Raw genomic sequence first — 24,748 nt, 5'->3', positions numbered from 1 at the left:
TGCCTTGGGGTTGGGCAGCAGCTAAGCAGGCTTGGAGTGCTTTCCCCTGATCAACTTACCCTTCAGTCTAGCTCAAGTGGTGGTAGTATAAGAACTGAAGTCAAGAATGTGACAAAGAACCAGAGAACCAGAACACATACTACACATTTGGATCACAAGACCCAATCCTGGAAGCCCAAAGCCATTCCTGAAGTAGCATCCTTCAGTGACAGTGCAGGGTGGCATCAGACTGCTCTCCTGTCTTCATTAAGAACATCACCTTAGCGACCCTGACCAATTCAGATGCTGATTCATGCTCAAGATGAGTACACAACCCATCCTGCCCTTCCCCCAGCTCTCCCAGTTCTCTCCTCATCCTGTCCTCACAGGCTCTTCACTGGTTGGAGTCTTTGTGTTCTCCTTAATTGCCTCTGAACCGTTTAATTTTGTTGTTAAGGGCTGAGCTCCTGCGGGAATAGGACATGTTTGTCCCCATCTCCTTCCCTTGCCTGTTCTTCAGGTCCCTTCCAGAACTACCCGTGCCTCTTGAAAATACCCCACTGGACCTCAGAAAGCTTTTTATTTTTAGTTGAATACTTTGCCAGGTTTTTTCTTTTGAAAAGTTTAAGATCTGCAGTCATTACAACTGAGTAGAGATTATGGTCCAACTTTCCCTACCAGCATTGTCCCAAAGCGGTGGGGGTTGCAGAACTTCACAGGCAGGGGACGGAGGGGGTTGGGCGGGTGGGGCGGGAAGGTCAGGCCAGAGTGCTGGGGGCAGAAGTAGGACAGCAGGTGTAAACAACTGTTCCAAGGAGTTTGTCTTAAAGGCAGCCGAGAAATGGGACAAAGAAATAGAAAGGATGTATGGTCCAAGGAGCCTTTGTAAGATAGGAGAATTTACAACGTGTGTGTTGAGATGGCAACAATGGATTACAAAGCAAAATTGTTGATGGAAGAGAAAGGGGTGTGCTAGGTGAGATGGCAAGGGGGTCCAAGTGACAGTAGAGTTGGTCTTGAATAGGGACATGGAAGTTCACCCACAGTAAGTTTGGGAAGTTTGAAAATACAAGCACAGATCCTAATAGTTGGAGCTTACAGAGATTCTAGTTTCTTCTTTTTCTTCAGTAAAATAAGAAATAAAGTCTTTAGCTGAGACTAAGGAAGTAGAGTATTTGAGGAGTGAGAAGTCGGGCTGTAATAGTCATCTAGAATAGTGACAGTGAAGGGACTTGAGGACATGTAGAATTGCCAGCTGTGCTAAGGGTCCACTTGAATTTAACTGGGACCTGTGTGTGTGTGTGTGTGTGTGTGTACATGTGCATGTGCAGTTTTTTCCCCAGGCATATTCAGCTGTCAGGGGCAAACCCAGAGTAAGCTAAGAGTTGGATTTAGCCAGGGGTGAGTTTTTACCAGGCAACTATGACAAAGTAAGGAGAGGGTCAAGGGAGTTGAGAATGCATGGGAAGAGAGAGTGATTTTAATGATTGACAATAAAATATTTTTCCAATTTTTTATTAAGAAAATGTTCAAATGAATAGGAAAGCTGAAAGAGCAGTTCTCTCATTCCCTGCCCCACGTGACATTGACCTTCTCAAGAGACCAAGTCAATTGTCTTATGGGATGTTCTGCATTTCCAAATTTCTCTCATTACATTATGGTGTCACTTAACATACTCCCCTATTCCCTGTATTTTTTATAAACTGGAAATTATGGCTTAAGGCTCAGTTTCATTCAGGTTAAACACTTCTGTAACGATACCTCCTTGGCAATATTGGGCACTTCATACTGCATCCTATCAAGAGACAAGAAAAGGTTGTCCCACTATCAGGGATGTTAAATGTGATCACTGGGTAGGGTAGTTACAGGCAGATCTCTCCTTTCTAAAAATTGTTTTTCTCTTGCATGATTCCACTATTTAAGCTGGATAAGTGAGAATATTAGCGGGGCAAAGAACAGGGGAAAGGCAAGGGGATCAACAGACTGTGAGTCTCAACACAAAACAGGTCTACACAGGCAAGTGTTTTTAACTGTTTGGTACCAATGATTCCATTAGTTTCTCCTCCATATGTTCAGTACTCATCATTTCTGAACCTGGCCACAGAAGCGTGAGTCCTTTTTTTTTTTTTTTTAAAGAGTGTATTTTTAAATTTTTAAAAATTTTTTTGAAGATTTTCTTGTTAAGTAACCTCTATACCCAACACGGGTCTCAAACTCACAACCTCAAGATCAAGAGACCTGTGCTGCACTAACTGAGCCAGCCAGGTGCCCCTAAGTGAGTCCTTTAAATTCAGAACTGAAGGTGGCTTTTCCTCCTCAATACCTAAGAACTTACTCTGGCTACTTTTCATTTTGAATAGACAATAGGTTTGCCATCTTTGACAATGTCTTTTGACGTTAGTCATGTTTAAAGAAGAATAATGAAGGGGGAAGGGGGATATAGGCTTCCACTTATGGAATGAATAAGTCACAAGGATGAAAGGTGCAGGACAGGAATACAGTCAAAGGTCTTGTGATAGCACTGTATAGCAACAGATAGCAGCTGTGCTTGTGGTGAGCACAGCATAATGTATAAACTGGTTGAATGACAACCTTGTACTTCTGAAACTAACATAACACTGTGTCAACTATATTCAAATAAGGAAGAGAGAAAAGAAAAGAAGAAGAGAGAAAGAGGAAGAAAAGAAGGACGGAAGGATGGAGGGAGGGGGAGAGGGAGAGGGAGGGAAGGAGGGCGGGAAAAGAGGAAGGAAGGATAATGACCTCATTTACCATCCGGTTTGCACTACCCACTACCCCTCCTGAGCCTGGGGTCTCTCTTGAGTGGTAAGAAGTCCTTACTCTCCCAGTCAGTATAACATCTCCCTTAACTTGTATTACAGGCTAGCCCACAAGGCTGGAGCGAGGTCTCCACTATTTCCAGAATGTCCTGAGAGATCTGGGCTGGAGTCCTTAGTTCTTTTACCAACTTTCTTTTCTTCACTTTCTTGATTTATTCTGGTTAGATAAAGCCAGCCTACCTTTGATCAAAACCTTGGTTTTAAATTGCTCACCTGCAGCCAGTCTTCTCCCTCAAGGTCTCTCACTTCTATCTTCGTCCTTTGCCAAGTCCAAGTCTGAGCCTCCGACTTGAAGAAATCAACTGAGTTGTTGGCGCCCCCTAAAGAACACATTTATGTCTGAAGTTAGCTCTTTAGTAACTACACCTTTAGCAGGATTTAAGTCTGGATGGAGTCTCTTGTTCTTTTTTTTTTTTTAAACTGATTAGTAATTTTTCAAAGTAAATGGACAGGCTAAAATGGTTAAATGCAGTATATAAAAGCTCTAGGGGTCAGACCAGAAAAAATAGTGTTCTGCTTTACCTCTGAACACTTAAAAATTTTAGATATGAATTTGTGAATACAGAATGTACAAATCACTTACTTTCTGTTGTCATTATAGACTAAGGTAGGGAAAGGTAAAAGAACCTAAAGTCCTGAAATCTATTCATAAGATTTTCAGCCCTCTCATAGCATGATTTTTATATACAGGACAAAGTTTTAGCTATTTGTCAGTCAAATTAATTCCCTAGAATATAAACAGAAGCATCTGGATTTTTGTTTTTAGTTTTGTCGCTAGGGAGAGAAAAAACTTGTGCAAAACACAGGGATCATTTGACGAAAATTATCCAGAATCGAGAGAACATCTGACTTAATAGAGTGTTTTGATTTGAAAATAAGAATTTTTTTCCTTAAAGAAATTATGTAGTACATAATTTATTCATAAAATAATTGTTTTCATTTTTTGACATTGACATTATTTCAGGGTCTTTCTTTTAAAATTTAAATAGGACTACGGAACCATCATAAATGTGAGGATTTGGCTAATTCTTAGCCCACAGACTGATCGATTCAGCCAGAGCCCCCAGCTCCTTTGGCCGAATGCCTTCTTTAGGAATGTGTTTTCACAAGCACTAACTGAACAACCTCATTAAGGCAAAGTCATCCTTTTAGGAACCAAGTATCAACTTTAAGAGGGAAGAGCAAGTGGTAATATGGCCACTCCAGCCCAGTGTAGGAACCAGGTACATACACTATAATGGCCACTCCCATCTCTCAGGGTTATGTGTTCAGAAACGTCCCATAGTAGGAGAATTTGCAGTTGAAAAACAAAATTTCAGTGGAAAAGTGGAGAGGAAGAACTGAAGTCACAATGAACACATGAAAACTTGTATAAATATTAAGGTCACCCAAATAGAAAAAAAAATAGCAACAGCGTCTAAAATGTAACACAGGTGATATTTTATATATTTTGACTTTGCACATTTAAGCACCATGCTGCTAGGTTTTTTCCCCCTTCTACCCCTCCCACACCAGAAACTGCCCAGGTTCTCCCTCCTTTGCAGTACCAGAGAGACATTTAGATATACTTTGCTTTCTTGCAATAATGTGCCCGTTTTCTTCCTATTCCTCTGCTCAAATGTTTAGTTCCTTTCTAATTTTGTGATCTCTTTCTCTGAACTCCACTCTGGTCTCAGAGACAGGCAGTAATTTATAATCCCCAGGTGAAAAAAAAGCTTGGGGAGATCTCTTTGAATTTAGCTGGCAGACCTGAGTAGTTTAGTTCTTAAGCCCCAAGGTTAAGAGTTATGTCACTTGGGGTTTGCCTGAAATCCCCACCAGCGCATACACAGGTAGGGGCTCTGGCACTGTTAACACGGCCAAAAGCCAGACTCCTGACAGTTTTCCCTGCCTCCACTTTCTTCACACCTCCCATGGTTGCATGCCAAAAACCTCTATTCCTCCTCTGCTCACCATTCTGACTCCTCTTTTTAATTCCCAAACCCTTCTGCCTCCCATTTTCTCCCTATCTCCAAGAAAAATGGTGATCCATTTGAATATACTTGAGTGGAAATTCGTTGAAGTGGCTGAAAATATATATGGAGGGAAGTAAATCTGCTTATGCTTACAGTTTACCAAGGGTAATTTGCATTTGGCCATCTTGTCCACATATAAGTACTTGGACATCGGCCTTACGATCTAAAGAACCTGTCACCATGCATCTCAGAGGAGTCTGGGTAATGTATGTGCTTGGGACAGGCTTTGTTACCATAGGGAGGCCAAGGACGACACATGAGACTTTCTGAGCACAAACTCTGCAGTCCTCTGTGTACTCTGTGTTTCTAGTGTCCACTCGGGAGCACAGCGATGTTGGAGGGCCCCAAGCCTCTGAGATGGCATGCTCCAGCCTTCTGTATGGAAGGGCTGGGCCTTGAAAGGAAGTGGCTGACGTGTGACCTCCCTTTCTTCACTCACTCAGGCATGACCATGCACCACTGTGGGTGAGGATTTAGGGATCTGGCAGTTTGCAACCCCTTCTGCACTGTTTCGTCTGCCTCTTGTTCTCACTCTGCCCACTTTCTACAATACCCTTTAGATAACCTCATTTGATTTTTTTCCAAGTGGGGTCTACACCTACAATATGATATTGGCATTTATGAAAACAATAGACATACAAGCACCACATGTCCTGTTATCTTCTCCATTCTCCAGTAAACACTGTCCTGCCTTCATGTAGTGTCCATCTTGCTTAGCTTATGAAGGGTTAGCCACATAGCTTATTAACACATGCCATCTTGGAGTTCTGGCTTCCTGACCCATTACATCCATGGCCTCAGCCATCATTCAGCCCTTGTCCAGTTAGCCTGCTTCCCTCTGGGCCCTGCATGAACCTGTTTTCCAGCCAAAGCCCCATGCCACAGGAAATGCAGTCACCTGTAACATCTCTTAATTTTTCTCTTGGCAGGTGAAAAATGAATTCATCCCATCTACTCCATAATTCTCAACTTCATAAATTACAGCAGACTTCTTTTGCTGAGTACTGAGCCAGGAGTCCTCTCTCTACAAATCTTCACTCTACAGCATTCATCTCAGCTCCCCACCCTCTCCTTCTCCATGCTGCTTGCACCCATCCTCCAAAAAACCCACCTATTATTTATCCTGAAGAGAATAATTATTATTTTGTCTTCAATCCTTTTGATTATTACTTAATTACCCATTTATCCTTCTAATGCCATAGGCTAACTCCTAAGCAGTCTTAACATCTCAGCAAAGCGAGTCAGTCTCCCCCTACAGAAGAATTCTATACCACTGTCCTAAGAATATAATACTCTACTCACATGTGCAGGCTCCTATAACTTCTTCAGCTTGAATTTTATAACATTTTCTAATTTTCAGTGCCTCATCATGCCCAAATTGCCTCCCTGAGATGTGGAGGGGCAGGAAGTAGCTCCTATAGAGGAGGAAAAGGGTGAGGAGGAGAGAAACAGAAGGAGCTGCTTCCTGCCCCCTAGTTCTTCCCAGGCCTTAAAAGCTGGGCATGGCAGGGGATGGAAGCAAAACAGTGGAGAGGAGCTGAGAAGTTCAAGGAAGACTGTTGGCAAGGTCCCAGTGTTGCTACCTCAAGGGCTATCAATGCCTCACCATGCCCTATATCCTGACAGAACTCTGTGACCCTGGAGACCTTGATGAGTCAGGATGGAATGTAGTCTCAAGATAACTGCTGCCACCACCACAGAGAGCCGTCCAGGCCCAGCCTAGCCAGCAAAGCCAGACTCATGAGTGCCCAGGAGATTCCTTCAAGCCCAGAATGATACCCACCGGAGAGACTAGGCCTGATGAGAGATTCTGAGGATAGGTGGTATGAGGAAGAACTGCTTGTTCCAAACAGAAGAAAACTTCAGCAATTCCAGGAACTCAGGATTCTGAGACTCAGTCCTGCAGGGGGTGGCAACTGTCTGGAATGGGGCTGGACTCTTCTGGGACTCAGGGCCTTGCAGCTCTTACCCCAGTCGTGGCTAGTATTTTTGTGATTTGGAATTAGAAAAAAAGGGGAGGAATAAGGAATGGGGTGTGTGTGTGTGTGTGTGTGTGTGTGTGTGTGTGTTCTATCTTTGGTGATACTCAAACAGGGAGTTAGTAAGTAGGAATATTTCAACTGGAGAGGAATATTCTTATGCTCACAAACACTACTCAATATGAATACTAGTATGCCTTGCATTTTTAAAAAAGATTTATTTATTTATTTTTGGAGAAAGGGAGAGAGACTGTGAGTAGGGGAGGAGGCAAAAAAAGAGGGAGAAAATTTCCAGCAGACTTCGTGCTGAGAACAGAGTCCAACCACCCTGGAGCTTAATCTCAGGACCTCAAGATCACGACCTGAGTCAAAACCAAGCATTGGACACTTAACCTACTGGCACCCCTCGAATGCTTTGCATTTAGAGCAACATGCATTTACTAAGAAAGCCACCTGGTAGTCAAAATCATCATCATGAGCTCTCCGGACCCTTCAAAATTAACACGAAGTTTTGCTGTCTCTGTAGGTCCTCAAGTATGTTCCACGTAATGAAGCACAGTCACTATAGCTCCCGATTCGGCAGCAAACTTGGATTGCAGTGCATCGGAATGCATGAAAATGGCATCATATTTAACAATAATCCAACCCTCTGGAAAGCCATTCGTCCTTTCTTTACAAAAGGTAATCAGATGCTGGTGACTTTCTGCTCTTTTATCTATAAATGAGCCCCTTTTCTGGAACTTAAATTCTGCTGCATCACTTACGTTGAAATAATAAGATATGGTAGGCACTATTCTAAGTACTTGATATTTTAATCCCACAACAACCTCATGGGGTAAATACTCTTGTCACCTACATTTTACACATAAGAAAGCTGAAATAACTTACCCAAGGTCCCCAAATTAGTAAATGGTGGCCCAGAAGACAATGCCAGTGCCTACATTTTTTTTTTTAAGATTTATTTATTTATTTGACAGACAGAAATCACAAGGAGGCAGAGAGGCAGGCAGAGAGAGAGGAGGAAGCAGGCTCCCTGCTGAGCAGAGAGCCTGATGTGGGGCTCGATGCCAGGACCCTGGGATCATGACCTGAGCCAAAGGCAGAGGCTTTAACCCACTGAGCCACCCAGGCGTCCCCAGTGCCTACATTTTTAACCACCACAAGCTCCATTCTTCCTGTTGATACATAAAGCAATTCCACAGACATGAAGAAGAGCTACAGCTCTGTACTTAGGATCATTTCAATTAAGAATTTAATGTTTCAGTCACATGTTTGATTTAAATATAGCCAAACAATGTGTTCACTGAATCATTGACTGACGTCCTAGATGTTTTAACAGAAAGCAATTTGTGAATAAAACTAGAGAATTTTAGAACTAGGAAGGACTATATATGTCATCTCATCCAGGCTCTGAATTTTATAGTTGGGGAAACACAGTTCTAGAGAGGTTGTGATTTTTACTCAGGCAACATAGCAAATAATAGATGAGGAGGGACTTGGTCCCAAGGCTCCTTATCTATCCTTTACTGTATTTCACTGGAAAATGAAGCAGCTAGGGAATACACACAGCCAGTCTTTGAAATCAATATCAAGGAAGATAATCATGCCCTGTCAACACTGTCAGTGATAGAATCTGGGGCTAGATGGATCTTAGGCCTGACCATGCAACATTCTTCCCTCCAGCCAGCCTCTGTAGTGAACCTGGATGCCTCCCATGTGGCTACTGGGACTGGGAGAATCTATGCCTGACACAGCTGCGCATTGATTCTCTCTACAGAGTTGCCCATCACCAAGGCTCAGTACAATTCTACTATAGACTCCACTGTATTAGTCTCCTAGTGCTGCTGTACCAAATTGCCACAAACTTAGTGAGTACCCAGAATACAATGATAGTCAAGACATGGTCCTTGCCCTCAGGAAATTTATAAAAGGGGGAGGGGCAGATATCATATCACCAAATATCATCCTAGGTGATATATTATGCTAGAGGTGTGTGCAGAGTGCTACAGGACATAGAAAAAATGGGCCATCTAAAGTATTCTGAAGGGTCATGGGAGGTTTTTTCAGGAGCAGATGCTTGCAATAAGTTTTGAAAGAAGATAAAAGCTATCTACATTAAGAAAGTTTGACAAGGATGCATTCCACAGAAGGAAAGAACAGGATACTCCAAGACAGAGAAGGGTGGAACAGCACCGTGTGTCCATAAGTAGGCCCTTGTGCCTGTCATGGACACATGTAGGCATGAGGCCTAGGGGAGGCACCAAGCTGAGTTCATCTCAAAAGTTACAGTAAGTCATTCAAGATTTTAAGCAGAATGACATGAACATCTCTTTGTGACCTTTTTTGAGATAAACATTGTATATAGAAGATCAGATTTTCTAATAAAAACATTATAAAACTACCCATATTAAATGCCAAAAATAGAGGTCTTTAAAAAAAAAAAGTAGAAGTCTAATTACTTATTAAAAGTTCCCTGCTGTGTCTGACATTTTTAGTAATCAATGAGAGTCCCAAGCATTTTTTTAAAGATTTTATTTATTTGAGAGAATGAGAACATGAGTGAGAAGCAGAGGCAGAGGGAGAAGCTGACTCCCCGCTGAGCAGGGAACCTGAAGTGGGGCTCCATTCCTGGACCCTGAGATCATAACCTGAGTTGAAGCCATATGCTTAACTGACTAAGCCACCCAGGCATTTCTTGAATCTCCCTTGAGAGTTATGTTTCTCATTTGTTTTCCTGATATAGCAGAAATTTGGAGTTACCCTATGACCCTGCAATTACACTACTGGGTATTTACCCCAAAGATACGGATGTAGTGAAAAAAAGGGCCATATGCTCCCCAATGTTCATAGCAGCCATGGCCACAATAGCCAAACTGTGGAAAGAGCCGAGATGCCCTTCAACAGACGAATGGATAAAGAAGATGTGGTCTATATACACAATGAAGTATTACTCAGCCATCAGAAAGGATGCATACCCAACTTTTACATAAACATGTATGGGACTGGAGGAGATTATACTGAGTGAAATAAGTCAAGCAGAGAAAGTTAATTATCATTTGGTTTCACTTATTTGTGGAATATGAGGCATAGTATGGAGGACATTAGAAGAAGGAAGGGAAAAAAGAAGTGGGGGAAATTGGTGAGGGAGCTGAACCATGAAAGACTATGTACTCTGAGAAACAAACTGAGGGTTTTAGAGGGCAGGAGTACGTGGGGATAGGTGAGCCCAGTGGTGGGTATTAAGAAGGGCACAGGCTGCATAGAGCACTGGGTATAATATGCACACAATGATTTATGGAACACTACATCAAACACTAATGTACTGTATGGTGACTAACATAATGTAATTTAAAAAAAAAAAGAAAAAAATTTGGGGGTACATTTTGGTATCTAAAGTAGTAACATTAATGAAGGCTTTGATTCCCTGGGCTTACCAATGGACAGAGAATGAAGAGCAGCCTAGGCAAATGGCCCATCCTGGAGAGATGAAGGTGGAGGGGCAAAAAATAGCCTGTATTTCCTGAAACTGCCGGAAGAGTTCTCCACAGTGAAGGAATTACGTTGATTACTTGCTCTACTTTTTTTTTTTTTTTAACCTGGATAAGATTCAGTACTTTTTCACACATTTTAAAAATTAAAATTATATCCACATCAGGCCACTACCTATAAGCAATGATATTACATTTTGCTTATATGGTTGAAACATGGCTTCCCGCTCTTGGACAGAGAGGCAAGTCATACATTGGTATAGGAGGAAACCACCTATATTCCAAGCCAACCCTTCTGCACAAAGGGCTGAATCATTAAAGAATCATAAAGGAATCCCACCTGGGAATGTGATAGAAAGTATGAAAATCAGAAAGTATGCTACCAACCCAACCTTCCTTTTTTATAGATAAGTAGAAATGTTAGGACTCTAGAACTGCTCACCAGGCTTCCTTTCTTATTTGCAAAGTCTGCCTTCAGGGGGTTCTATTGTACAACTGATTTTTTTTTTTTTTTAAGAAAGAATTATGGCTATAAATTTTCCTAGGATTTTTCATTGCATTTCAAGAACTGACTTTAACAGTAAGTCTGAATAATAAAAGACATAAGTAGGAGAGATGACTCTTAAAGAAAACTTAAAAAAAAAATAGGAGAAAGGAGGGCTTTAATTAGAGTTAAATTCTCTAGACAGATCATCTACCACCATGACCCACTAGCTACCCAGATGACCTAGAGCAGAGCCAGTTCACTCTGTCTTTACTCATTTATTCACCCATCCTTTTATTCGTTCATTCCTCTATTTGACAAATAGGATTTGAAGGCCACCATGTACTGTGGACTTGAAGGACAGTGCTAATAGGAGGCTGTCACTGCACTTCAAGAATTCCCAGCCAGTTGGGAAGACTGATACACAAACAAAAATTTGCTTAGTTGTCATGACCTTGGCTGAGTAAAACAAATCTAGAAGTAGTCTGAAGAGAAACCAAAAATAAGAGAACACTTTTGGTAATTTCTAAGACTAGCGTTTTAAGCTGCATAAACCACAATTAAACAGGAAGCACTTTAGATCAAATAGTCAAGGGCCAGTTTGAGTAGTTCGATAGCAATACCCTGCCACCTGTTGAAATATAAACATCTCCCTGGCCAAATCTAGACCTTCTTTAGAGAAATACATATACAATAAATATGGAAAATCACTGATGTGTGATTCATGATGATAAGTACTAAATGTTTCATTTGTAGTCTCACAAGTGATTTGCCATAACATGAAGAAGAGTTTAATTTTGAATATTTTAAGATTTTCATTCATTCATTCATTCATTCATTCACTTTTCCCCATAAAGGTGATGCATGTTTGTAAAAAATTAGGAGAATGCAGAAAAGTATTCAAAAAGACATGAAAATTTCTGCTAAGTTATTGAATTAAAAAAATCATGTATGGTGAAACTCCACACAGAAAAGGCCATACTAAGCTGATTTGTGTGTGTCCCTAAGTTCATGTGACTCCCTCTCCGACATGTTTCCCTCAGCTTTGTCCGGCCCGGGCCTTGTGCGCATGGTGACCGTTTGTGTTGGATCCATCCTCACGCATCTGGACAGGCTGGAGGAGGTCAGCAACGAATTGGGGTACATCGATGTGCTGACCCTCATGCGGCGTATCATGCTGGACACCTCCAACATTCTCTTCCTGGGGATCCCCTTGGACGGTACGTGAGAACTGACATGCTCCACTTTATTGACTAAGGGGATGGAGGGGATTACAGACTCAAGGAGAGATAATGTTGCTTTTTTACATCACTCATATTCAAACATCTCCAAGTATTCTTCTGATTATTTCCCCCTAGAGTGTCTGCCTTGCTCCTTTATAAGTTTCTGTGAGTAGGGACCATCTCCTCATTGCTCTGGGAAATATGATTCTACCCACAGTCAAAGCTTGACAAATATGATCAGTTCATTTGGCCATGAATATATCCTACCACCAATCAAATGGATATATTTAACCAATTCCAACCATTCTTGTGGGCATATGCACACACACACACACATACACACGCACAGATATACATACATATATATATATAAATATACATATATAGTCCTCCCTCAAAGCTACTAAGAATGAAAATTTTGACTGTACGATAATAGTGCTGGTGCTAATGCTGTTGGAAATGATAAAAAGATCTACTATTAGTTTAGTATCTACTATAAAAAAGTTGCTTTATATATGGAGTTTATCATGTAGCATTATAACAACTCTTGTAAGAATGTCCCACTCAAAAAGCTACTCCTTTCACTATACTACAGAAACAAATATTAAAACACATACATGCAACTCTATCACCACCAAAAAATAAACACTAATCAGTTGGGTTAATTCCATGCTGCTGTTGTCCAACTTAATGTAATTTCCCCTGAATTCTAGCATGTTTGCTGACTCATGCATTCATTCAAAAAATATTTGCTAATTGCCTGTTTTATGCTAGGCACTGTTCTAGGTTCTGGGGACAGAACAGTGAACAAGACAGATAAAGTCCTTGCCTTCAAGGTGGTCACATCCCAGTGGCAATATAAACAGAGACAAGTAAATATCTCATAATACATTAGGCAAAACTAAGTGCCCTGAAGAATAAACGAAGCAGGGAAAGGGGATAGAAAGTGAAGAAGGAGGTGCATGGGGTGGGGGGAGTGGGTGTGGCTATCCCAGAGAGAGTTGTCAGGAAAGGATTGCACACGGAGGACACCTGGACATCAGCCTCAGTGAAGGGAGATCGGGAGCCACATCCAAGTCTGAGGGAAGAACACTTCCGGCACGAGAATGGGGCCTCATTTTAACAATGGCCCAAAGCAGCTGAGCTGTAACACCTGCTGCCTCACTGGCCACATTTGGAAGAACAGATAAGCTATAAGCCTCCTTTTCTCCTCTCCAGCTCTGCTTACCTCATGTCCCCTGCTCTTTACTTACTCCCCACAAGAGTCATAGAAACCTCGCCTGACTGTCATTTGGATGGGCGCCCCATTCAACTCTGAGTATTTTTAGTCACACCCATTGCTTCATCCCCTTCAGACAGGAACTATAATCCCGGCTGACCTGTCCTACATGCAGCTCTCCGAAGGTCAGGCAAGTTCGTGTTTTATTAGTCCCTGCTTCTTCTGGTTCCTGGCTGGCCTGGGTTCTTAGGAAGGATGTAAATCTCTCTGTAAACTTAGGCATGCAGGCTGTGATGTTAAGAATCTGCATAACCCATGCAGAGTTCTGTTGATTTCCTTTCTCCGAACCCTATCCTAGTTAAACTCTCAATTTGCCTGAGGGAGCCAGAGTAGCAAGAGGAAAGAACATTGCTCAGAGGTCAGATAGGGCTGGGCTCTAGCCTAAGGGCCGCCTGCCACACTGGCTGTATGGTGTTAGGCAAGCTTCCCAGTTTATTGGTCTGAAAAAGTGATGACACTATATTACTCCCCTAGCAAGATTGTAAGGATTAAATGAGGTCTCTTTTGTAAAACATTTTGCATGGTGACTGGTATTTAGCAGTTGAAAAGAAACGTCTGTTCCCTTCCTTCTTGCACAATTTGAAAAATGCAGGAGTTTTCTTTCCCCAAACATGTAATTTAATTAAAGAATGTTCATTAGGAGTTGACTATGCATGAGGCTCATGATAAAGGATACTAAGGTGAATTCTATACTCTGGACCAAGATGTAACCAGGAGAGTGATGTGGCTTTTTGCCCTCCCTGGTGCCAGAATTGAGGTCAATGACACCCGTAATTACTGGTGTCCCTCTTATTTCCCATAGTCAAAAACAACAACAACAAACAACAACAACAAAAAAAAAAAAAAAAAAAAAAACCAGGAAGGTGTTGGACTCAAAGAGGTGACATGAGATTCTAGCTGTGTCTATAACACAAACTTGAAAACTTGCCAACTCTGGTTAGCTTGGTTGATTTAGATGTCAAGCAGAATAAGCTAATGTTGGTTTGTCTAGTGGCACTCATATGGCTGAAAGCTAAAGCCGAGGCTGGCAAGAGACTCTATACAGGGGAACTTCTCTTCTCAGGTAACTTTCTTGGGCTCACATTTTTGCTCAACTACTCTGCTCTTTGTTTTGTTTTTCCAGAAAGTGCCATCGTGGTTAAAATCCAGGGTTATTTTGATGCATGGCAAGCTCTCCTTCTCAAACCAGACATCTTCTTTAAGATTTCTTGGCTATACAAAAAGTATGAAAAGTCTGTGTAAGTAACACAAGTTTGGAAAACTTATCAGTGAGATTGGATTGACTTTGGGTTGTGTCTTTGCTATTGTTGGCCTGTTTGGCTAGCTTTCTGCTCTTCAGAACCCACAGGGGAGCTGTGGATTAAGTTGCTGATGAAACACTGTACAGCAATTTGGCTGCACGTAGTGGCCAGACCAGAGTAAGGGAGGCCTGAGGCCCAGGCAGCTTTTTAACAAGGGGGCCAAGTGGGTGGTCTGAGAGCCCCAAGTCTGGAATTAGGACATGGCAGTATAGTTTCAGTTGAAGAGATGGGTTGGCTAAACCTATCATCACTATCTGTAAAAATTCTCTTTTCATATCTGGAAAGTGGAAACACAAAATCATTTTATAGCCCTGTTGCTTCTGAATGAATTTAACATAATTCAACTTCTAGGAATTAACAGTAGTCTCAAAAGAATTTTTTCATAATGAATATAATGGACTTCAACAAAATGTGTGATTTCCTTTTTTTTTTTTTGGTCATATATATGAAACTGTCATTAAATGGCTTTGCCTTGATTATAGACAAGTGTAGACAGAAACTGGACAAATGCCCAAGGGCCTTCAGGCTAAAGAATGGGTTTCTAGAGTGTAAGGAGCGAGCCACTAAACACTGCCCCTCTAACCATCAGTGAGGAGATTATGGGGTTTAGAGGCAGACAGACCTGGTTTATATCCTGTCTCTACTGCTTAGTAACAAATTGGCCTTGGGCAGTTATTTAAAGTAAAATATAACCTACCTTCCAGAATAGAGATATAGATCAATGAGAGCCTATATGTGGGCAATTATCACAGAGGATGGCACATAGAAGGCACTAAAGATGATGGTTTTCTCCTTCCCTCTGTTCATATCTTCTCCCAGATGTCCCCGATGATTTTAAATTCTCCATCTCTAAAAGTTCCCAAACTTGTTTGAAGACCCAACTTCATCCTGTTTGTGTAATTTTGAAAATTTAATAATGTTAGTCTCCAGGAAGGAAGCCAACTTGGTGTTGCTTTATATATTTTCCTGTGGTTGGTGAATATTAAGTAGGAGATTTGGACACTTGGGTCTTTATATGTTTCATTTAGTTTTCACCAGAGCTTATTGTAACTTGAATCAATGAGATAAAAGATTCATCACTTCCATATGTTCAAATTTGTCAGTGGTTTGAAGAGTCTCATTTTATGCTTCTTGGTCATTAGTTTGGCTTTGGTTTTGGCCAGCAAGCCCGTTGAAACTTATTGCATGAAACTATATAATGGTTTCTCTTAGGTTTCTATAGAAATTAGCTCCACAACATTCCCTCTGTATATAATATTTGTCAATGGTTGTTAGTACACTAATCTATATATCCTATGTCCTAGAGCAGTAAAGACAGAGAGAAATCTTTTAATCTTCTCTCCCACCCATACCCATTGTAATAAAGCCATTTTTTAAAAATTAAAGTATAACTGACATAAAACATTACTTTCAGGTATACAAACAACATCATGAGTCAGTAATTTTAAATATTGCGAAATGATCACCATTATATCTCACTACTAAACTTTCTTCTCGTGATGAAAGCTTTTAAGATCTATACTCTTAGCAACTTTCAAATCTGTAATACAGTACTGTTAACTATAGTCACTATGCTGTACATCATGTCTCCATGACTTATTTTATAACTAGAAGTTTCTACCTTTTGACTCCCTTCAGCCATTTTGCCCACCCTTACCCCCCTCCACCTCTGGCAGCCACCAATCTGTTCTCTGTATCTCTGAGCTAGGGTTTTGTGTTTTAAGAGTCCACATATAAATGAGATCATATATTAGTTGTCTTTCTCTGTCATGCCAATACTTTTTAGGAATATACTGACGGAAAGGATTCTGGGACAACTACTGCCATCCCTATTTATTCAGTTTTATACTTCTGCCTGTCTTAATTCCCAGTATTGCAGCAGTGTTGTTTTCTACTTTTTATTCTGGCAAGTTTAAGGGTTTTTTTTAGCCACAGAACACCTTAAATAAGTGTTCCTGGCCTGGACTGATAACCTAACCAACCTGTTTGGATGCAAAATACGCTCAGAGTTCCAAACCACAGACTCACAGATATATTCTTATAATACGTGTTTGTTAAGTTGGAGATTTCCTGTTTCCTGAACACTGTCGATGAACTCAATTCTCCCAGTGTTTAAGGGCATATAAATTCAGACACATACATTTATGTAAGACCAGCTTCTAACCTGAATAGGGAGAATGCCAATGGACATTCATAGGTCCCAATTCTGGCCCAGGGAGGACGTAGGTGGTCAGAAATGGTTGAAGTTCCATCAAGGAATTCTCCATGAATTTATATAGTCTTAGAGCATTTCAACAACTCCTCAACCTAAATTTAGGGGCCGTGGCTCAGGTAGGAATGCTATGAGCATTCACAGCCCACCAACTGAGTGAATATCTGTCCCTTATAAGTAAGAGTTTCACTATTCGCTGAGTAAATGGACTGGTAGATGAATGAATGAATGAATGAATGAATGAATGAATGTAAATTTATCCCTGGTGTCTTTCTGGAGGTATGTATGTATCTACAGGCATACTTACAGAGATACACAATAGATAGCAGCTTCATTTTGAATGACACAGTTACTACACTAGCTTGAAGAATACCTCTTCAAATGTTCAAATACCTTTCTTAAGGGGCACCTGGGTGGCTCAGTTGGTTAAGTGTCTGCCTTCATCTCAGGTCATGGTCTCAGGGTTCTGGGATCAAGTTCATCTTGGGCTCCATGCTCAGTGAGCAGTCTGCTTCTCCCTCTGCCTGCCGCTCCCCCTGCTTGTGCCTGTGCTCTCTTTCTGACAAATGAATAATAAAATCTTAAAAAAAAAAATTCCTTGAGATGCCCATAAAGAAACTTCAAAAAGTGGGAAGAATCTTAAAGAATGTTCCCTTACTGTTCCTGCTGAGCTGGAGTAAACATAGAGGTTATTTATGTCAGCACCACCCACAAGGTGTACAGGTGACTATATCAGCAAATTTTTGAAAGAAAGATTTATTGTACATGTAAGGTAATGCAGAATAGCATGCCCTGAGATTGGTAAACACTACACTTACAGGTGGACACATACGGTTTAAGACAAAGGCAAGCGTAGCAGAATCTAGATCTTAAGATGGACTTACTGTTCATTGAGCTGAGCCCTTCACTTTAAAAGAGATGTAAGAGATGTAAAGTAGGAGTAAAGAGAGTCAATTATCATATGGTTTCACTTATTTATGGAGCATAACAAATAGTATGGAGGACATGGGGAGTTAGAGAGGAGAAGGGAGTTTGGGGAAATTGGAAGGGGAGGTGAACCATGAGAGACTATGGACTCTGAAAAACAATCTGAGGGTTTTGAAGGGGCGGGAGGTGGGAGGTCGGGGTACCAGGTGGTAGATATTATAGAGGGCATGGATTGCACGGAACACTGGGTGTGGTGCAAAAATAATGAATACTGTTATGCTGAAAATAAAAAATAAATTAAAAAAAAGAAGAAGAAGAAGAAAACTAAAATTAAAAAAAGAGAGAGAGATGTAAAGTAGGTCAATAGAAAGAGAACAATCTGAACTAGAACCTGACTCTCTTTCCAAGGTGCTCTTCCCCTTACCACACCATCAAAACACATATAATATACATACTCTTGTAGCTAGTCAATCAATAAATATCTACTTCATGTTTACTATGTGGCAGAAACTGCAAGGTACAAGAGTAAATATCAAGAATAATATTTGATCCCTTGTGTTCACTTTCTAGAACAGGAAATCTCAAACTCAATTGTTTCCAGAGTTGGGCAAATAGAAATGGGCTGGGTGGTTATGAGTCAACAGGAAGTGAAGGTGCCTGGGGCAAACTGGTGAGTGCATGCCCCCACCAAAGACCTTCACTGGCCTTTGGTCACTTCAACTTAGACACTGTACGGGACCCATCAAAAATCAGAAAACTTGATTGGATTTATCATTCTGGTGCCAGCTTTTAACCCTTAACTAGAGGTTACAGCCTTCATTTTGCTACCAGTACCTAAAATCTTAGCTAAATTTGGTTCCTTCAGATGAAGTGTAATGAAAATGTAATTTAAGGATCTTTGCAAAAAATTAAGTTCAAATTCAGTAATTCATGAATGCTAAAGGCTTCAATTAAAGCAGATAATTTATTTAAACAAATGGCAAATGAATTCATTTTTGGGCGCCTGGGTGGCTCAGCTTGTTGAGCAACTGTCTTCAGCTCAGGTCATGATCCTGGGGTCCTGGGACTGAGTCCCTCATTAGGCTCCCTGCTCAGTGGGAAGTCTGCTTCTCCCTCTGACCCTCCCATGTCTCGTGGTCTCTCTTTCTCAAATAAATTAAAAAAAAAAAAAATCTTAAAAAAAAATGAATTCGTTTTTCTAGATGTCTTAACTGACTGCAGATAGATTATATTTTCTTTTTTTTTTTTTCTTTCTTTTTTTTTTTTAGCAAGGATTTGAAAGATGCCATGGAAATTCTGATAGAAGAAAAAAGACATAGAATTTCCACAGCGGAGAAACTGGAAGACTATATGGATTTTGCCACTGAGTTGATTTTTGCTGAGGTATTGACCTGGATTAACCATAATTCCCACACAATATATGTACTCGACTGTGTGCAGGTTGTGTAAAGATCCCCTCTTGTAATTGTTGCATACTTCTGCTTTTAAGTATCTGCTCTAGTACTTCTATAATGATGACTCAAAGAGCCCACTCAGACTGACCTTTAAGATCGAAACTACTGTGTCTGCACAGTATAAAATATGAAAATGGGGGAGCCCAGAGACAGTAAATATAGATAATTGGTTAAATTTTTCTGATTTCACATGAAGACTATTATGAAAAATGTCAGTTACAGAGGTGTAATATTTATGACCTCATTTTACTGATGTTTTTGATCCTAACTGTCCCTTCCCCTCCTTTTTGGAAGCTTTGAGTTTCTTTTCTAACTTTTCTCCCTTCTTCCAATTGTTCAGAAACGTGGTGACCTGACAAGAGAGAATGTGAACCAGTGCATACTGGAAATGTTGGTCGCAGCACCAGACACCATGTCTGTCTCTGTGTTTTTCATGCTATTTCTCATTGCAAAGCACCCTAAGGTTGAAGAGGCAATAGTGAAGGAAATCCAGACTGTTATTGGTAAGAACTGATCAAATAATAATAGAGCTTAGAAAAAAATTCCTTCTGAACCTCGGCTTTTTATGTCCTAAGAATCTGATTTCAAAAAATCTTTATTTTAATTCATCCAGAGAATAATAAAGGTAGTCATTTTGCCACACTTGGTTATGCCAGATAGATCGCAAATCCATTCTTACTGTGTTTTTTTTTCCATTATAAAAACAGTGCATCCTCATTGCAAAAAAATTAAATAACACAGAGATGTATAAAGCAGAAAGTGACATTCTCTGACCCCTTCCACTCTCTTCACCAGCCTCATCTGTACTCCCCAGGGGGAACTACTGTTAATACTTTGCTGTGTATTCTTCAAGGCCTTCCTTAATATGCACTTAAATGTTCTGCCTACCCTACCAGGGCCAAATGCTTTTGTGGGTCCTTCCAGGGAACTGGCTATCATCTACAGCAGTGTTTCTGAGTTTCAAGCAGTCTGTTTACAAATAAACTTCCAGTCAGCGGCAGAAGGACAAGGGGAGAATGACAGCAAAGGCAAAAGAATGATCAGTTTCCCTCTCCCCCCAAATCCAGTAATGCTGGACCCTTCTTCCCTAGTCCTCTCCCCCCTCAAGCTGAGCAGGTCCCTACTCAGCTCTTCCTGACACCATTTTCTGTTCTGCCTTTGCCTAAGCATCATTCTGCATGCTGCCACTCCCTTCCATACAAACACTGTCATATTTAGAGGAAATTGCTTTCTGGGGAACAAAACCAGAATTCCTTATTTGGAATGTCCTTCATGTGGATAATCTTTTTTCTTTTCTTTTTTTTTTTTTTTTTTTTAAGAGGGAGAGCAAATGAGAGAGAGCAAGCACAGGTACCATGAACACGGGTGGGTGGGGTTGGTGGGAAGGGGGAAGGGGAAGAGGAAGTGAGAGAAAGAGCTGCCTCAGGATCCTGGGCTGATTTTGATTCTGCAAGAGTGGTAACCCATTTGAGGATGCTCTGATGCAGGACTTGATCCCACAGCCCTGGGATCATGAGGGGCCGAAATCAAGAGTCAGACGCTTAACCGATTGAGCCACCCAGGCTCCCCAATATAGATGATCTTTTTAGGAACACATTTCTGACATATGAAGAGATATCAGTAATGATAAAGACCTTTCTCTCTTGACCTTATACAATCCCTGTGAAAAGACTTACTTGGTTGCAGAGCAGCACCATCTTTTTAAAGCCATTTGAGTGTTACTTAAAATAGTTGACAGTAAGGGGAAATTTCACAGAAGGGTTAAATATGTGAGAGAAGGTATCTACAGATGTGTTGCTGTGCCTGGGAAGACAGATAGCAGGAAGCCAGAATAACATCCAAGCCCCAAATTCCAGAATGGTTTCTCATGTGCCCCGTCAGATTGTGGTTTCTGGGTCAGGCACAGGGGGAAATCAGTGAATAAGCCAGAGCTATTCCTATACCTGTAAGGCTCACAGGCTGGCAGGAGAAAGAGAACTTAACAAGCAAGCCCAGTGGAGTGAAGAGAGAGCCACAGAATGATGGAGTTCAGGCAACAAGGTGAAAATTGTTCTTGAAACCATGAGCATTTAATACAATTTCCTTGAGAGGTGAAAAGTGTTTGCGCCCTGTGATATCCCCCTGACACTTCAACAAACCTTTACAAAGATGGAAAACAGCTGAACCATGTGTCCATGTGTTCATGCTCCCTCCAGATACACATACATACTAATTACTTCCTAGGGAATGCCTCTCATTATCTTCTCTATCGTCTTCACTTCTATCCACCCCACCCCAGATAAATGTACCCCCATGAGACCCTTGAGTGTAAAAAAAAAAAAAAAAAAAAAAGTAGTATGCAAAGTGCAGGGCTGTTACAATTCTCTAACCAAATGAGAACTTTTCTGAATGGCATAGTTGTATAGAAGACAAAGCTGACTGAGGCCCCTGGGCTGATTTTGGTTCTGCAAAAGTGGTGACCCATTTGAGAATGCTCTGAGGCTTTGCCAGTTCTGGGAGTAATCCAAGCCTCTCTGACCAGTGTCAGGCCAATCTGAAACAGTAAAAGTATCTGTCAACCCTAGCACATCTAGAGTTTAGCTGAGGCTCCTGTTTTGCTTTGGTAGGGAGAGAGGTTCTTGCCGCTCTACTGCAATGGGTCGTACTTGATGAGATGGAAGGAGGGACTATCAGTGATGCATTCCAGGCAGATGACTGCACAGGGGACCAGACGAGAAAATTTCACTGAAAGGGATTTAATTCACCATTTCACTTTGACTAGAGAAGGAGTGAATGTCCCCTAGAATTTAGAAGGGGATACCAAACTCGAAGACAGAGGCCAGGCAGATAAAAGTTTGAAGCAGACTGTGTAGGTCTGCATAAAACCACAGGTGGATTCCCCTCTAAAGGGCTCATCGGCCACTCAAGGTCACCTCGTCATTGCCATGCAGGGATGTGGGTCCAGTATCCCCAGGTTTTCTGATTTTTCTAGAAATCCAGACTTTTCCATGAAATCTCCTAGGTTTTATAGTAATTAGCTTCAAGTCTGAATTTTTATAAAACATGCTGTGAACCAAATGACATACTCAACCTAGGTTGCTGGTTTGCATTAGAATCTAGAAAAAAAATATTTTCAGCCAGGAGCTGACTTTTCTGTGGAAACTATGGGAGTTTTAATGCCCATCACATATTGTAACTACCGTTACCTCCTTGTCCTGTTTAACCTGTTCCCACAGGTGAAAGAGATGTAAGGATTGATGATATGCAAAAATTAAAAGTGGTGGAGAACTTTATCTACGAGAGCATGCGGTACCAGCCTGTTGTGAACTTAGTCATGCGCAAAGCCTTACAGGATGATGTCATCGATGGCTACCCAGTGAAAAAGGGGACTAACATTATCCTGAATATTGGAAGAATGCATAGGCTCGAGTTTTTCCCCAAGCCCAATGAATTTACTCTTGAAAACTTTGCAAAGAATGTAAGAGCTCTTCCTTAAACCCAAGCATGCCACTCTTAAAAATGTCAACTGTTAAATCCTCTCTGGTTCTGTGTTTGCACCATGTACATTTCATTCTATTTACTTGTTTCCCTCTATTGCCTCACCAGAAGCACATGTTTCCTCTGGCTTAGGACAAGATTACCGTCCGCAAGCCAACAATGCTGGGTCTCCAGCTCTGAGAAGCATCCACATGGTGGCCACACAATGGGTCAAAGGTCCAGCCCTTAATTTGGCTGCCATGAGACAAATGTTGTTTAACCCAACAAGCCTACTTTCCCATTTCAACTTGTCCCTTTGTAACCATGTAGATTCAACTCTGGCACTTCCTAAGCAAAGGAAAATCCAGTTGTGCTTCAGATGGAAATAAAAAGAGACGAAGATTTAGTTTTCACAGTCTGCCTTTGGTTAGCCAAATGGCCCAATGAACCCTAGTTCCCATTCTAAATGGAATTCAGTACCTAGAAGAGCTTCAGCTTCATATAGTATAGATTCTGCTTCAGTTATGTCAAATTTTAGGCAATGATGTTTATTAACCAAAATTTTCCAGATATTTCCCTCATCCTCCTCTTTTTCTATTTGCATATGATGTATAAATCTGATCCCAATTAATCCAGTTCTCTAATTCATTCTGTTTCTATGTGATCAACCCATTCTATGTTGACAACTGTTCAACAAAGATTTATTGAACATTTACTATGTGCCAGGTACTATGTAAACACAGATGGTAACAAGACAGACAGATTTGGTCCCCATTAATTTTTTGCATATCTAAAAATATTTGGATGCTTGACACTAATGGGCCAGGAGTCAACACCTTTGCACACAAAAAAACAATCTTTGCCTTGGTGAAATGCAGTAGAGTAATAAAGCTGTGGCTATCGCACAGACCTAGTTGAGTATGCTAACACTGGTTATAATAACATGATGTGCATTGCTTTATCCCAGCAAATTAATGTGAAAAGCAGGGACTGTCCAAGTTGGGCATATATCATGGGGTGGATCACACTGGATAAAAAAAGAACTTATTTGAGTTACACTCATGCATCTCAGTGAAGGAACAGTATGGTTTGGACCCTATAACAGTGTTCTGACCGATTGGTGGTTTCAGGGTGAATCAAAGAGAGACTACATGACTCTGGCTAACTGTCTGATCATTTTCATAGGTTCCCTACAGGTATTTTCAGCCTTTTGGTTTTGGGCCCCGTAGCTGTGCAGGAAAATACATCGCCATGGTGATGATGAAAGTCGTCCTGGTTACACTTCTGAGACGATTCCACGTGCAGACATTGCAAGGAGAGTGTGTTGAAAGTTTACGGAAAACATATGGCTTGTCCTTACACCCAGATGAAACTAGCAACTTGCTGGATATGGTTTTTATCCCAAGAAATTCAGAAAAGTGCCTCAAACACTAAAGAAAATTGATCAGTACCTACTCTGGAGCATTTCTCATCAGTAGTTCACATGAAAATCGTCCGTCTTCACCAGGTAGTGTCATCCTCACAATGAACATTTGGTGGCCTGTGCCATTTTATAGGCATACCTCATATGGATTGTCAGCAAGTCAGGAGACATTGCTCACCTGTTCTTTCCAAATCAGAGAACAAGACTTCCAGAGAAAATAAAGGTCAAGAATTTATAGGGAAAATGGTCAATCCCACAAAACATGCTTTGGAAAAAGTAGGTCATCAGCAAAACTTACATCCTCCTTCCCACAAAATCTCTACTGCCTGCCCCCAAAGCACTTTAATGTCTGGGGCAGAAACACTCAAGTCCATTAGAAAGGCCAGGCTGATGTCCAGGTACTTAGGACCCAACATACCTGCTAATGTGAATAAAAGTATTTTGATTTAGTTTTCAGTGGTAGGCTCCATGACATTCATATTCTTTGGAGAAGTGCTTACAAATTCAACATTTGATGTTTCCTATGAATTATTCAATTTACTCTTGATTACCCACAGGTGACTTGCCTGTGGCAAAAGTTAAATAGGGGACTATCCTTTCCCAGGGTCTCAATGTATCCTCAGCCACTCACTTCCACTACAATAGACACAGATTTGGGTAATATAAAGTAACTTAGTAATAGCCTGAG

At 41.0% G+C, this 24,748-nt stretch overlaps 1 protein-coding gene across 1 annotated transcript in view; it reads left to right on the top strand.

The window, feature by feature from the left end:
* Positions 1–24,522, top strand: part of LOC131998732 (aromatase) — a 32,574-nt gene extending 8,052 nt beyond the window's left edge. The window contains exons 3-9 of the mRNA XM_059371204.1: positions 7,340–7,494; positions 11,829–12,005; positions 14,411–14,525; positions 18,996–19,110; positions 19,522–19,684; positions 22,397–22,638; positions 23,823–24,522. Of these exons, the coding sequence (XP_059227187.1) occupies positions 7,340–7,494; positions 11,829–12,005; positions 14,411–14,525; positions 18,996–19,110; positions 19,522–19,684; positions 22,397–22,638; positions 23,823–24,071 (1,216 nt within the window). The 3' untranslated portion in view covers positions 24,072–24,522. The remainder of the gene's footprint in view (positions 1–7,339; positions 7,495–11,828; positions 12,006–14,410; positions 14,526–18,995; positions 19,111–19,521; positions 19,685–22,396; positions 22,639–23,822) is intronic.
* Positions 24,523–24,748: the final 226 nt, after the last annotated feature.

This window comes from Mustela nigripes, chromosome 13 (assembly GCF_022355385.1).
Source record: "Mustela nigripes isolate SB6536 chromosome 13, MUSNIG.SB6536, whole genome shotgun sequence".
NCBI lineage: Eukaryota > Metazoa > Chordata > Mammalia > Carnivora > Mustelidae > Mustela > Mustela nigripes.
This window is presented reverse-complemented; position numbering and strand designations above follow the sequence as displayed.